The sequence below is a fragment of the Drosophila arizonae genome, chromosome 5 (assembly GCF_054131065.1).
Source record: "Drosophila arizonae isolate 15081-1271.41 chromosome 5, UAZ_ARI_1.0, whole genome shotgun sequence".
NCBI classification, from domain to species: Eukaryota; Metazoa; Arthropoda; class Insecta; order Diptera; family Drosophilidae; genus Drosophila; species Drosophila arizonae.
In genome coordinates this window covers 9762544-9775978 of record NC_142925.1, presented here as the reverse complement: position 1 = coordinate 9775978, position 13435 = coordinate 9762544, and the positions used below count along the sequence as shown (strand labels likewise).

Here is a 13435-nt window from a genome sequence, read left to right as displayed (position 1 = left end):
CCTTATAGATACATGCAAAAGCGTGGCTGTGTCAAGCGCCACACCGTGGGCTGCACCGAGGATCTGTCCGTCAGCCACAGTCCGGGCGAATGCATGGGTCACATGCAAGTGGGCCAACCGGGGGCACAGGCCCAAACGCCCACCGGCAACGTTGCGGGCGGTGGCAATATGCGCACTCGACGCACGGGTCTGCTGACCGTTACGGAACGACCGCCAGGTACGATCTATATATAGATATATATATATATAATAGGATTATCGCAGCTGTTGCAATTAGCTGTTAAGTTATTCTCTCTACTCTTTGCGGTTAATAGTTAATAAATAATAGTTAATATATAAATGAGGCTAAAAATCAAACTTTGTCAGAACTTTGTCCAAGGCTGTGGTCTTCTTATAAAGACTTTCAAATGTCCAAAAGTAAAGATGTCGGATATAAGGAGAAAGAATAAGATGAATAATAATAAGAATAAGAATAATAATTTCCTATTCCCAAAAAACCCAACAAGGGAAATATTCAAATAAGCTATAAAAATGAGGGAAATTTTTTATAATTTTACTAAGGATATAGTTCAAAAGAAAAAATAATTATGTCAAAATAAAAATAAATCAATAGTGTTTTTAGCAAGAAGAAATAAATAATAAAAAAAATAAATAAATAAAAAAATTAATAATAGTTTTATAAAGTGGGAATTTCCAACAAAATTATAGTTAATCAGAAACTAATAAAATACAGGGAACAATAATAATAAATCTATTACAATATTTAGTAAAACTATTGATAAAATATAGGGAATTTTCACTATAATTTAAAATTCGTAGGGAATCAACTATTATACAAAAATACTTAAATAAATCTATGAGCAATATACAAATTAAAAGTTGTCCCATAAAATGAATCAAATAAATTACATAAGCCTTGGCCTATCGGGTTTACTTAACATCCAACGCTGCCTCGCTTTAGCCACGCCTTTAATTTAGTTTGCCTTCAGTTTTTTCCATACACATATATGCTTTCTAATAGTTTAAGTTTTGCAAAAAATTTCTTTAATTTAATAAATAATATTTAATTTAATTTTTATATATTATTATTTTTTAAATTATTATTGTTTTTTGTGTTTCGTTTTATGATTTTTCGGATATATTTTGGTTAATTGGCTTGTGTTTAAATCGCTAAAAAAAAAAAAATTGCCAATGCCTGCTGCACAACAACTGCAACAACAACAACTGCAACAACAACTTTCCTAACAACAACAACAACAAACGATCAATCAACTGCCGCTGCTGCTGCTGCACGCTTGAAACCCTCCCGCCCACCCCTCGCACACGCACCCACGCTCACCTGCTCTCATCTCACCTCAGTCATTTGCCCCGAACTCATACGCGAAGTTGAATCTCGCATGAATCGCGACTATTTGCCGCCCACACTCAAATCGCTCAGCCAGTCCCCGCCCAATGCGGCCACATTTGGCCTGGGCCTCGCCATGGCTGGTTCCGGCGCGCCGCATTCATTGCCATTGAGCATTGCGGGGGGCGGCGGTGGTGGCGGCGGTGTTGGCGTTGGTGGCGGTGGCAGCAGCTCAGTGCCGCTCGTCGTGGCACCCACAACGGCGGCGAACAATCGACGCGCCTATCGCGCCGCCCACTGTAAGCTGCCCACTGTGCAGGAGGGTGGTAAGTGGTCCAGATCTACGAAGGCTGCTCGGCAAACGAAGCTCCACGAGAGTTCCCTTTGGATTTTTTACTAATTTAATTTCTCTTCCATCTCTCTCTCTCTCTCTTTCTCTCTCTTTTTGTATTCGCTCTCTCTCAAATTATCGCTTAGCGCTTGTAGGACGCTACAGTCCCGTGCGTCGCGCCTCGGAGGGCTCACGGTCGCAGTTCCAGGGGCCGCTGCAGGAATGCCAATCGCTGCAAAAAGGTATCGCACAGAGAAATTTTTTGGTTGCACCCAGTCCGCCGCTTTTAGAAAATTCGATCAGTCTGCCAGGTAAGCTAAAAGCCCCAACCAGAGCTCGTTAGGAACAAACACAAAGAGAAGGAATTCCCACCTCTCTCTCTCTCTCTCTCTCTCTGTAACAGTTTCTCATCAGTATTTTTTTTTCTTTTTGGCAGGCTCACCCATACATGGCAAACCCACAAATTTGCAGCTGGCGCTGCGTCGCGGTCACGGTCACGACATCGAGGTGCCGCCGGAGGCCATTAAGAATCTGATGCCCGCCTTGGATCGTCTGGTGAAGGAGCAGCGGGTCAGCTTTGATATTGCCAAAAAGATAATCTCATCGAATGTGGTGCCCATTGATTTGGCGCCACAGCTGGGCCTGGCTGCGCATGCGGCGAGTGGTGCAGCCGTTAGCGGTGGCTACTTGGATCAGTCGCATCTGCACCACCAGCCACAGCCCATGCACAGCTACAGCGTGTCGCCGCTGACGCTGCCGCACGGCCCCAATGCCTCACTCACGTCCGCCAAGCAGATGTTCGGCCAGCCCATCTGTGGCTATCAGTATCAGACGACGGCACCGCTGACCCTGGGCGTCGCAGCAGCGGGTGGTGCAGCGCTGTCGCTAACACTGCCCCTGCAGCCACAGCAGCAGCAGCCACAGCAGCAGCTGGTGGGTCAGTTCAGCAGCATCAATTTGGGCGCCAGCAACTCGAACAGCAGCAGCGGCTGCCAGTCGCCCGTCTACAGCCAGTGCATGGCCAATAGCCTTAGTAATAGCAACAGCGGCAGCGGATTCAGCGGCAGCTGCTCACCCAATCCGAATCCGTATTTGCCCGGCACGGGCCCATTCAATCCCTGTGTGAATGTCAATGCGGCCGCGGCGTCCACTTCTCCGCTGCATCAGATCACCAAAGGCATCTCGGGGCTGAGCACGGGCGGTGGCTCCATCACACGCGGCACCTCGGCGGCCAGCGAGGGCGTTGCCCAGCAACCGCTCGACTTGTCCATGGACGTCTGCAACATGGATCAGCCGGCTGACTATGCCGGCACATCGAACTGGTTTATGCCCGCAGCAGCGTACTATGATCTGAAGCCATTGAATCTGTCGCCCGCACAGCCAGTGCGTGTGGTGCCGACGCCGCCGGCGTCGCCCAATCTGTGCATCATCCAGGAGGAGAATGGCAACGGCCAGATGTGCCATACCATCAGCACGGGCACGCCCTATGCGGGCTGCACGGGCGGCATAACGCCACAGATATGCCTCACGGATGTCCAAGGCAGTGAGATCACGCTCGTCGCGCTCTCCTCGGATAACAGCAGGGATAGCGAGGATTCACTGGAGCCGCACACGCCGATAATGTCGCTGCAGGTGAGATTTGATTGTTAGCTCGGCTGCTGATGCCCGAAACTAAACCTGAAACTCTACTCCACACAGGGTCTCATCATTACCGAGCCCAGCAGCGATATGCCATCCATAACGCGTGGCATTGGACGCAAGGCGAGTTTGGACTGTGAGCCAGTTGGCTCGAGTCATGCTGGCCATGCTGCCCAGAGTTCGGCTCAGGCGGAGGCGCATAGGCGTGGCAGCGACAAGTCGCTGGGCTTCTCCGATGATTCGCTGAGCAACGACTCGAATAATCTGTCACCGTCCTGCCAGGAGCCGTCGGCCAGTTCGGGCTTCAAATCCGACTCACATTCCGAAATGGGCGATCACACGGAGTGTGGCCACCTGACGCCCGACTCCATGTGCGATTCGCGTCGCATGTCCGATGAGATGTGCTACGAAGTGCCGCTGCCACACGAGTGCTCCAACTTGGACTCCACGCGCATTCTCGAGATGGTCAAGCAGACAATCGACTCGACGATGCCGCCCAAGGGATTTGTGCTGCACAAGGGCAGCATTAGCTCCGAGGACAGTGGGGCGGAGTCGCGGCACAGCAGCGCCTCGAATGCCTCCAGCGATGCGACGCCGCATGCCACAGCCAACAGCAGCAGCAGCACCAGCCACAGCTCCAGCAACAGCAATGCGCCTGCCTCACACACGGCCAGCTATGCCGAGCCGACGACGAATCTGAGCCTGGAGTACTCTGGCGGCCTGCAGATCGAGCTGCAGGTGTGCGAGGGCCGGAGTCGGGATCACCATGGCGCTGCCAAGGGCATCAAACTGCGACGCATCTCGGGTGATCAGTTCGAGTATGGTAAAATATGCCAGCAGCTGATTAGTACCATAACCATGCAACAGGTGGCGGGCTAAGGCAAAGCGAATGTGTGCCCAATATGTGTTTCCATGTGTGTGTGTATCTCTGTATCTGTGTCTGTATCTGTATCTGTATCTGTATCTCTGTGTGTCCTGTAGTTTAGAGAAACCAAACGTAATTGACTCGCCTTGCCTATTAACTCTGCGTAGCTGTGATTTAAGCCGATTTGTACATAGAAGAGTGCATAATTAAATATGTAAAGTGTAACTATATGTCCATGTGTAACTGGGTTCTGCATCTGTGTGTGTGCGTGTCCATCAAAGAAGAAGAAGAAGAAGAAGAAGAGGAGAAAACAGCCGTACGAATACACTACTATAAGCAATCGAGAATGAGAAAATGTTAGATCAACAAAAATGTGTCCTTGTTCAGTTTGTATTTTGTTATTGTTATTGGAAATTGTTGACGATTATGTTTATTAGCTCTGTTCCTCAAATAACTTTGTAACTTTAATCAAAATTTTTAATTATCAATATGCATAATAATGTTAACTATTTAGATAAATAATTATGCATTTTTTTCAAATTTTTATAGCTCCGATTTTAGCTGTATATACGATATATGATAATGCACTTTAGGCTTAAAATAACCAACTAGGTATATCTATATACACACACACATACATAGCCAAGCAGGCAGGTTTTTATATCCAACTTGAGCTATATACATATATATAATTTTAGTTTTTTTTTGAATAACTCAAAGAAAAACGTTTTAAATGCATTCCAGTAGCTAAATTTTTTCATACATTTTCTGACGTTCTAGTGGTATATACATTTAAATAATTAAATATGTAACTAATATGTAGCAAATAGTTAAGTCTAATATATATAAATACATCTAATTTTCAATTCTGTGCAATCCAATATGGCAAATGTGTATAGCGCTAACGATTCTGCACGATTTCAATTTCAAGCAAACCACTTTACTCTATAAATGATAATGAGATGATAAAAGGTAATTTCTGTAGTTAGAATGCAGTTTTTGCTCCGATATTCGTAAGCATTATATGTGTAAGCCTCTTTGATTCCGTAACATTTTAAAAGTTTATGTATTTAGTAAAACTTTGTTCGTTTGTTAAATGGTTAGTAATGGCGCCTTCGATATGCGTTCAAATTGAATTAAACACAAATTGAGAAATCTATTATTAAAAGACTGCTGTGATTTTAAATATAATTAACTATTTAGTTCAGAAAACAAAATACAAACAAAACAAAAACAAGAAATCCAACAAATAAACAAGAACTTAGCTATACATATGATTACATAATAATTAATTCAACTTTATCTTAAATAAATTACCAACTCTCCAAACAATAAATAACTAAATGTACAATTTATTTAATTTTAATTGGTTTTCAAGCTTTAAGCATCTCATTTGAAATTGCGCGCACTATAATCATGTTGCGCCATCTGCCGGCTTAAAAATAATGTAGTCTGTTAAATAGAGCTGCACTTTACAGCACATATCGATAGCGTTGCATACTCATCGATAGTAATAAAAGAAGAAGCAGATTGTTTTGATGCTTAATTTGTAATATTGTGCGAATTGTGTTTGTTATTGGTGTATTTAATGGAATAATCAATACGAAAATGATTTGCCGTCTGTGCCTGAATAGCGCCAACGACACAATTCAAATATTTGAAGGCGTCGGCTTGTCCCTGAACGTTGCCACAGTGCTGGCCAAATATTTCTGGTTCGAGGTAAACTATTTGTATAAACACATATTTCACTTTCAAAATTGTAAACAAAACACATTGATATGTAGCCAAAATGTGATGATCCCATATCGACGGACATTTGCGTGGGCTGCTGGACGCGCGTCAGCGATTTTAATGAGTTTTACGCAAGTGTGGAGAAGGCGCATCGCCTGCTCACCGAAAGGTTCTCAGTCAAGGTGGGCGAGCAGCCGGAGAGAGAGGAGAGGCTCAATCCACGGGGCAACAATGGCAAGCAGAAGCAGGAAGAGCAAGAAAAGCAAGAGGATTCCAAAGATTTTCTCTTGCACAGCGAATGCGCTGCCGAAGCCGACGCCGAGGAGGATTTGGCAAATGACGAGCAAATGCCAGCGGTGGAGGCTTTATATGCGAGTGGGAACGAGAGCGATGCAGCAGCATCGTTTAGCAATGAGCAGTTTCTGAACGATGTGCTGGCCCAGCAGGGAGAGCCAGCTGCCAATGCCGCTGCCAATGCCGATGCCGTGGCTGAGGCTGGTGCGGCAGTAGTGCCAAACACAGAAATTGTGCCGCAAGAGCGTCGGGAAACACGCTCCACGCGCTCCAAGAGCAAAGCCCAACAAATGACAGAAGCTGCTACTGCTGCAGCGGCTGTTACTGCTGCAGCTACTGCTGCTGCGGCTACTGCAGCGGAGCAGTCGACGCCTGCGAAACGTCGTGGTCGATCAAAAGCCGAAAAAGTGAGCCCCAATGCCGCAGAGGAATTGCCGAAGAACAAACGCTATGTGGATTATAAGAAATCGATGCTGGAAATTGATGAGAAAATCGCCCAACATATGCGCCTCACCTGCAGCATTTGCCACGAGGGCCAGGAGACATTCCTGACGCTCTGCAAGCACATGATGATGGTGCATCATCGCAAGGGCTATGCCGTCTGCTGCAACAAGAAGTTCTACAAACGTTCCTTTCTCACCGATCACATCGATCGCCACTCAAATCCCGAGAAATTCAAGTGAGTGGTAAACTCGACAATATCGTCCAAAATAACGAAGAATATGTTTTACATTCAGTTAATACTCGATTTTATGTTTTAGATGCCAATTGTGCGATCGCACCTTTGCGGACAAACAATGTCTGCGCAATCACGAGCTGCTGAAGCACCAGCCGGACGAGCAAAAGAAATTCATGTGCGAGCACTGTCCGAAGCGCTATACGAAGCAGTATTTGCTGGATCAGCACAGGATCATACACAAGGAGCGCAACGTGCCGTGCGACATATGCGAGAGGCGGTGAGCGTACAAAAATGTGACGTAGCTGACAATTGTGACAGCTTCCGATTGATTAACTCTAAGAGCGGGCTGTGCAGACGCTGATAAACTCTTTGATTTGTTGTAGTTTATAAGTAGACTGAGTGCACATAAGCTAAACTCTTTTTCAAGCCCAGGCACATTTCTCATTCTGCTCAGTTGTTTCTTGATCATTTTCCAAGCTCATTTCTATCTGCGCTCCATTACAATTAGACTGCCCTTTATAAACCAACTCATTCTCGCTTTTCCTCTTCTCCTTCTAGTTTCCCCAACATGTCGATGCTGTGCACCCACGTCAAGATGGTTCACGGCAACTATGGCATCATGTGCGACATTTGCGCCCAGGTCATTCGTGGCCGTGCCGCCTTTCAGCGGCATCAGCTGGAGCACGCTGGCATCACGGAGCCGAAGGTGCAGTGCGACATTTGTGGCTCGTGGCATAAGAATAAGTATAGCCTAAAGAAACACGTGCGCCGTCACAATGGCTCCTCCGAGGAATGCACCTGCAACATTTGCGGCAAGGTCTCGCCCAATCGCAGCGCCATGCTCAGCCATCAGCGCTATGTGCACAATGCGGATCGCGTGCATGGCTGCAGCGTGTGCAAGAAGAAATTCAAGAAGGCCATCAATCTCAAGGAGCACATGGCCACGCACACGGGCGAGGTGCTCTACAAGTGTCCGCATTGCCCCAAGACGTTCAATTCGAATGCGAACAAGCATTCGCATCGCAAGAAGAGCCATCCCAAGGAGTTCGAGGAGGCGCGCAAGGCGCGCATACAAAATCGCATGGGCGACAATAGCAAGAGTCAGACGACGAGCATGATAACCATAACAACGGACGCCAGCGATGGCCAGCTGGAGACGCACAATATACTGGTGACAACCAGCTCGTCCCAGCATGCGGACGAGGACGAGGAGGACTACAAGGGCGAGGACATTGAGTACATGCTCACGCTGAGTCCACAGCCAGCCGAGTAGCTTATACATAAATGTTGTTGTTTTCATCAATTTCAATATATATATTATTAAATATATATATGTATATGTATTATATATAATTTAGTTTATTTGATTAAATTATTAAATATTTGTAAATAGAATCCTTAAGCTAGCAGCGATTAACAGAAAGAGAAATAGACAAAGCCGGGAATGTTGTTGCATTGAGATGTGCTTGGAATTTCTTGCAGTGTACTAACCACGCTCACAAATGATCTCCACGGCATTCGGTTCCATGAGAACAGACTCCAAGCACCGATGCACGGCCGAGCCCAGAATCTCGTCCAGCAAAAAGTTAACCAAGCTGTGAGGCAGAGTAAATGTTTATTTAGTTTATTGATTGGATTATCAGCATTTTTCACTCACTTCTCATCGCTGACGAAACGCCAGAGATTCATTTGCAAATAGTGCGCATCCACCTGGATTTGCTGCAGGCCAAATTTACTAAAGGTGCGCAGGCGCACGCACTCCAGCAGCGTCTGTCGAGGAATCGGACAAAGATTATAAGTAAGCCAACAGAGATTCATTAATGGAGTCGAGTCGAAACGCACCTTGAGTCCAATTTTAATGATGCCCATGACAATGGAAGCCTTGGTAAACTCCACCGAGGTAAAGATGTCCACGCGCTCGGAGAACAAACGATGTATATTGGATACATAGCTGGACTCCAGCTGCGAGGGTGTATAATTCGACCAATTGGAGCGGTATTGCGGCTTCGATGCATTGAAATTGCTGAAGTAGGTTTTCCTACTGGAGTCGCTGCTGGCCGTGGTGCGGAAGCCCGTATTGCCCGCACTCTCGTAGAGGCTGGCCAGCACCGTCTCTATGCTGCCGAGTTCCTCGACGACGCGCTTCATGACAGCGCGCACCGAGCGCGGCTCCAGGCAGTTGAGCCAGTCGCGCGTCTCCACGCTCTTGCGCAGCATTTGGGATATATTTGTGCCCTGCAGACGCACATAGGAATCGAGCAGGGATTGGGCTGTCTCGCGCATCTCGGCACAAATCTCTGTCTCGTGCGTGAGCGTGGCGCTGTTCTCCGAATCAATTTCATAGAGATCATCGACCAGAGTAATCTGGCAATGGAACAATGGATTAACAGGAATTTAGAGTCAAGTTTTGAAGCATTTGCCCTACCAGCATGTGCACGCCCTGCTGCTCCAGCTCGAGGCACGTCTTGGACAACACCAGCAGCAGGTTGGGCGGACTGGAGCTGGATACATCCGCAAAGCCGGACATCACTTTTGAGATGTGGCGCAGGAAACCAATCAGCAGATTCTCCCTGATTCCCTCCACGCACAGCGCGCCCTTATTTTCCGCTTTGATATTGAAGGACCAGTCGGTGCGCAGAAAGATCATCAAATCCTGCAGCACGCCCTTGATCTTCTCCACCATGGCCACGTACAGATTGCTAATGAGTTCGCTTAGATTCACGTCACTCTTGGCCGAGACCAGGGACAATCGCACAGCGCTCAGACTGTCTGCAAAGTGATCCTTCAAGTTCTTGCCATGCGCATCGCACAGCTGATGGGCAGCTCCGATGATGATGTCCAGCGTATTCCGTTGCACCTGCAAGCCGCGGCAGATGTTGCGCATGGCCTGCAGCCGGCGATGCAGTCGATCCAGAGCGCGCAGCATTACCTGCGTATCGCCATACCCAATGTCCGATTCGACGCGATCCTGCACCAAGGTCAAATACTTGTCGATGTTCTCATTGAGAAAGCCGTTCAGCGCATTCAAGGCGTTCTCCTGGAAGTCGTCGCTAGAGGAAGATGTGAATGAGATATATAGGATCTAATCTCTGTATAGCTGATAGTTACCGCTCCTGCTCATAGTGCTTGGCCACAAACATATCAAAATAGGAGGTGACCACCAGCGCCAAATCGTTGAGAAAGCCATCAATGCCCATGTCCACGAATTCCAGCATATCCCGTTCCGTCTGATCCTGCAGCATCACTATCTGTTCGTGAAGCCGCTTGCTGGCGCATCTCAACATCTCGCTGGCCAGGTCGGAGGTCTTCTCGTCCAGCTGCAGCAGCAGTTCGCCAATTTCTGTCAAGGACTGAGCCGTATTGCCGGCACTCTGAAAGTCCAGACGCAGACGCTCCTTCAGCTCCTCCATGATGGCATCGCAATCGCGTTTGATGCCATCGAACGAGGGCTGTCGTCCATACTGGGCGAACACCTTCTGGGCATGCAAGTAATCCTGCACCGCCTGTGCATAGTTCTGCTCCTCGATCAGTGCCTTCAGCTTGGCTGGCAACGTCGAGAGGAACTGCAGGCGCTTCAGCAGCGAATGCTTCTCGGAGAGGCGACAGAGCTGCGAGCGTGTGCCTTGGAGAGTGCCCGTAATCTGTTCACTGAATGTGGTAATCGATTGCATCTTATTCATCAGCAGATTCACATCCGTTTCCATCTGCTTGAAGTCATCTTTCATTTTGCGTATCGTGTCCGTGGCAGAGATGAATTTGTTGTAATTCTCGTAGACGAGTGTCTGCATGTCCGAGTGCAACGTCTGAGTGTCTTTGACGACGGCGGCCTCTGTGTCCATGATCTGCTTGAGGGAGCATTCCTTGAGCAGCTTCTCCAAATATCGATCGGCATCGAAGCTGGGGCTATCCATATCAAAGGGATTTTCTTTCTCATCCATTATAGTGCAGCTTTGTCATATAAACTATTTTCTTATTCATCTACAAACAAAAACCATATGTTTCTGTTAAGCGATAATTTAACATACTGTTAAACATTGATTAACAGCTGCCAATCGGCTATCGATGACACAGCCCCTGTCGTGTTTTATAGCGTGTAGGCTCTGAGTGTCTATTTCTATTTGTCAAGTGAAATAAAAGCGTTAAACGATCTGTCAAGGTAAGTTAATTAACACCTCAATTCTCAATTTTTAAAACTGTAATTTTCAAAGCGCGCTAATTTCGTTTATTCGTGTGATGTGCCATGGTTGCATTTTTAATAACATATCGTGTAGCCAACATAAAACAGAGCGCCCCATTTGAAAAAATTTTTTCCAAATATTTCTCATTAGAAAATTTGTGAGCCGAATAAATGTAGACAACTATGTTTATGAAATATAAATAACGCACTGATTATTTTAGTAATTACATTTGACGCATTGACAATAGATTGAAGCTGTTTAGCTATATAATTAATATTTGAACTGATAAGCTGGATGCCATTATCTCTATAATTGTGAGCTGGGCCAGGTTTTTCCCTACATTCTGTAAATATACTCTCAATGGAAAGCATCGTTAAAATTGTAGTACTCGCTGCTTGGGTGCTGGCTGCGTCTATTTGCAACGTTGCTGCGGGTAATTTAAGTGCAATTGACAATTTATATGTATATATTTATACTAATTTTATTTGTGTAGATTGCGTAACTGATCCCGAGACAATGTTGTGCATTTTGGATCCAAATCAGGGCTAGAAACAAATATGCTTTTATGCAAATTATGAAAATAAACAAAATGCATGTTAAGTCCATGGCTTTTGATATATTCAAATTTCTGGTGTGGAACGTATGTTAAGTGTGTATGTTATATCGATATTATATCGAGTTGTTGCCATAAAAGTCCTAGAGCGCGCATTGTAAGCGAATTTAAAAATTACCAATGTGAAATAAACTTAAAATTTAATTCTTGAATGGTAATATAAATGAACAAAGCAAGACAGTCAAATGTTTTATTTTTAGATATTCAATGAGTCAATAAGAACTATAACTGTAATATATATTTATATTGACCTGTAGATTAAAATCTGACTCAAGCTCTTCTTATCTGCTTGCTAAAAAAAGCATATTGAAACGTTTGGGCAGCTAAATTTTATAGATTTTTGTTTTCTTTCTGTGATTTGCTTAGGCTTAGAGCTCAATTGCATTAGCTAATTCATGGAAAGGTCAAAGCTGATCGAATTTGACAAGGATTTAGTCTAAGACCTACGCCAATTGCTAATAGATAAATAAATCAACAAACCAGCCGCAATAAGCTACTCACTGAGCTCATCGCCTGCAAAGTTTGAGTTTTTTTTTGTGTGGGCTCTAAATCGCATTATGAGCCCACATTTGGACCCTCGCCCACGCATTGGCAGTTTCTGGCTGGCCGGTTCGTGCATCATGTGCGATTGTTCGGCCACTTGTAGCCAATGGACGCAGCTGTCCTTATGGTTGCTGTTGTTTTATTGTTTTTGTTGCTTTCAGCTCTTGGGCATGTCGAGATGAATGAATAAACATGAAGAAGTTTTCCACTTTTCGCAGCCGACGCAGATATGTCCAAAAGTTCAAGTTAAAGTAAAAGTAAAAGTAAAAGTTTTTTGTGCCGTATCTCATTCGTAACGGCTGCCACATCTGCCACGGCTGTTGCCACGGCTGCTGTTGCTGTTGTTGTTGTTGTTGCTTTTGGCATTGGCTCATTTCAAATACATTAATATTTTGACCTTTGGCAAAAGTTGTTGGCCAAAAATTGTGCAAATCACGCAGCCTCGTTTCTCGCTGCAAGCTGAGCCCTTGCATAGCTGCAGGCATAAAATACACACACACACACACACACAGCTATGCACACCTACCTACACCTACACAAATCTCACAAGGTTTACATTCATCAAACAGAAAATTGAATTTACGTAAGCCCAACGAATGTCAAAGAAATAAGTAAAATAACAGCGCCCACCCAAGTCAAGCAGGAGGCGTGGCTGCTGTAGCTATGTAGCTGGAGCAGCGTAAGTGTGTGTGTGTGTGTGTAGAGCGTGTCAAGGTCAGGTTACACTTACCGCCATTGTCGACTTTTGTCTTCCCAACCAACGCCAAATATTTTCCCTCCCAAAAGAAGAAGAAAAACAAGTAAGAAAACTCTAGTCGAGAGTGCTCGACTAGATACTACCCTGAACCCAACAAATAAAAATGCTCATTTAGTATGGCTGAAATTTCAATTTCGATGTATTTAAAAATATAAATAAAATACCAAACTCATTTAATAAAATATAAAAATTTTTGAAATAATTAAAAAAAAATTAACATCGGTTGCATCGACCGGGATTCGAACCGCGACTCCTCGGTCGAGCGTCATGCTGCTAACACACTAGACCACCTCACTCCTACTAGTGGCGCTGGCAAAACTCAAATAGATTCACTGCTGCAGCGCCATCTACCAAAACTAAATGAAACTAACTGCTGATGTGATTCTAAGAATCTGCTAGAATAACCAAACTATTAAAAACGCACATAAAGTATAGTTAAAATTTCAATTTCGGTGTATTTA

The 13435-nt window shown here is 45.3% G+C and overlaps 4 protein-coding genes across 12 annotated transcripts in view; 3 read left to right on the top strand and 1 right to left on the bottom strand.

Moving 5' to 3' along the window:
• The window catches only part of Sik3 (Salt-inducible kinase 3), a 48549-nt gene extending 43098 nt beyond the window's left edge, over positions 1-5451 (top strand). For 6 of the 8 annotated variants that reach the window (XM_089471096.1, XM_089471094.1, XM_089471092.1 and 3 more), the window contains exons 8-12: positions 9-217; positions 1360-1671; positions 1823-1987; positions 2113-3308; positions 3375-5451. In XM_089471096.1, coding sequence (XP_089327222.1) covers positions 9-217; positions 1360-1671; positions 1823-1987; positions 2113-3308; positions 3375-4193 — 2701 coding nt within the window. In that variant the 3' untranslated portion in view covers positions 4194-5451. The remainder of the gene's footprint in view (positions 1-8; positions 218-1359; positions 1672-1822; positions 1988-2112; positions 3309-3374) is intronic. The other 2 variants (XM_018010392.2, XM_018010396.2) reach the window with 2 other exon arrangements.
• A 224-nt stretch (positions 5452-5675) lies between these two features.
• On the top strand, positions 5676-8278 carry LOC108615708 (transcription factor grauzone). The gene is made up of 4 exons (XM_018010402.2): positions 5676-5898; positions 5964-6883; positions 6966-7160; positions 7442-8278. Exons 1-4 carry the CDS (start codon positions 5788-5790, stop codon positions 8154-8156), a joined length of 1941 nt encoding a protein of 646 aa, XP_017865891.1. The 5' UTR covers positions 5676-5787; the 3' UTR covers positions 8157-8278.
• On the bottom strand, positions 8225-11266 carry Vps51 (vacuolar protein sorting 51). Its single transcript, XM_018010401.2, has 5 exons — positions 9992-11266; positions 9309-9933; positions 8726-9247; positions 8541-8653; positions 8225-8478 (listed from the first exon to the last, which is right to left on the bottom strand). Exons 1-5 carry the CDS (start codon positions 10819-10821, stop codon positions 8370-8372), a joined length of 2199 nt encoding a protein of 732 aa, XP_017865890.1. The 5' UTR covers positions 10822-11266; the 3' UTR covers positions 8225-8369.
• Positions 11020-13435, top strand: part of Hs3st-A (Heparan sulfate 3-O sulfotransferase-A) — a 68131-nt gene continuing 65715 nt past the window's right edge. The window contains exons 1-3 of one of the 2 annotated variants that reach the window (XR_016270458.1): positions 11025-11039; positions 11282-11494; positions 11555-11850. The gene's annotated coding sequence lies outside the window, so the exon portion shown is untranslated. Of the gene's footprint in view, positions 11040-11281; positions 11495-11554; positions 11851-13435 lie in introns of those variants that run through there. The other variant, XM_089471101.1, reaches the window with a different exon arrangement.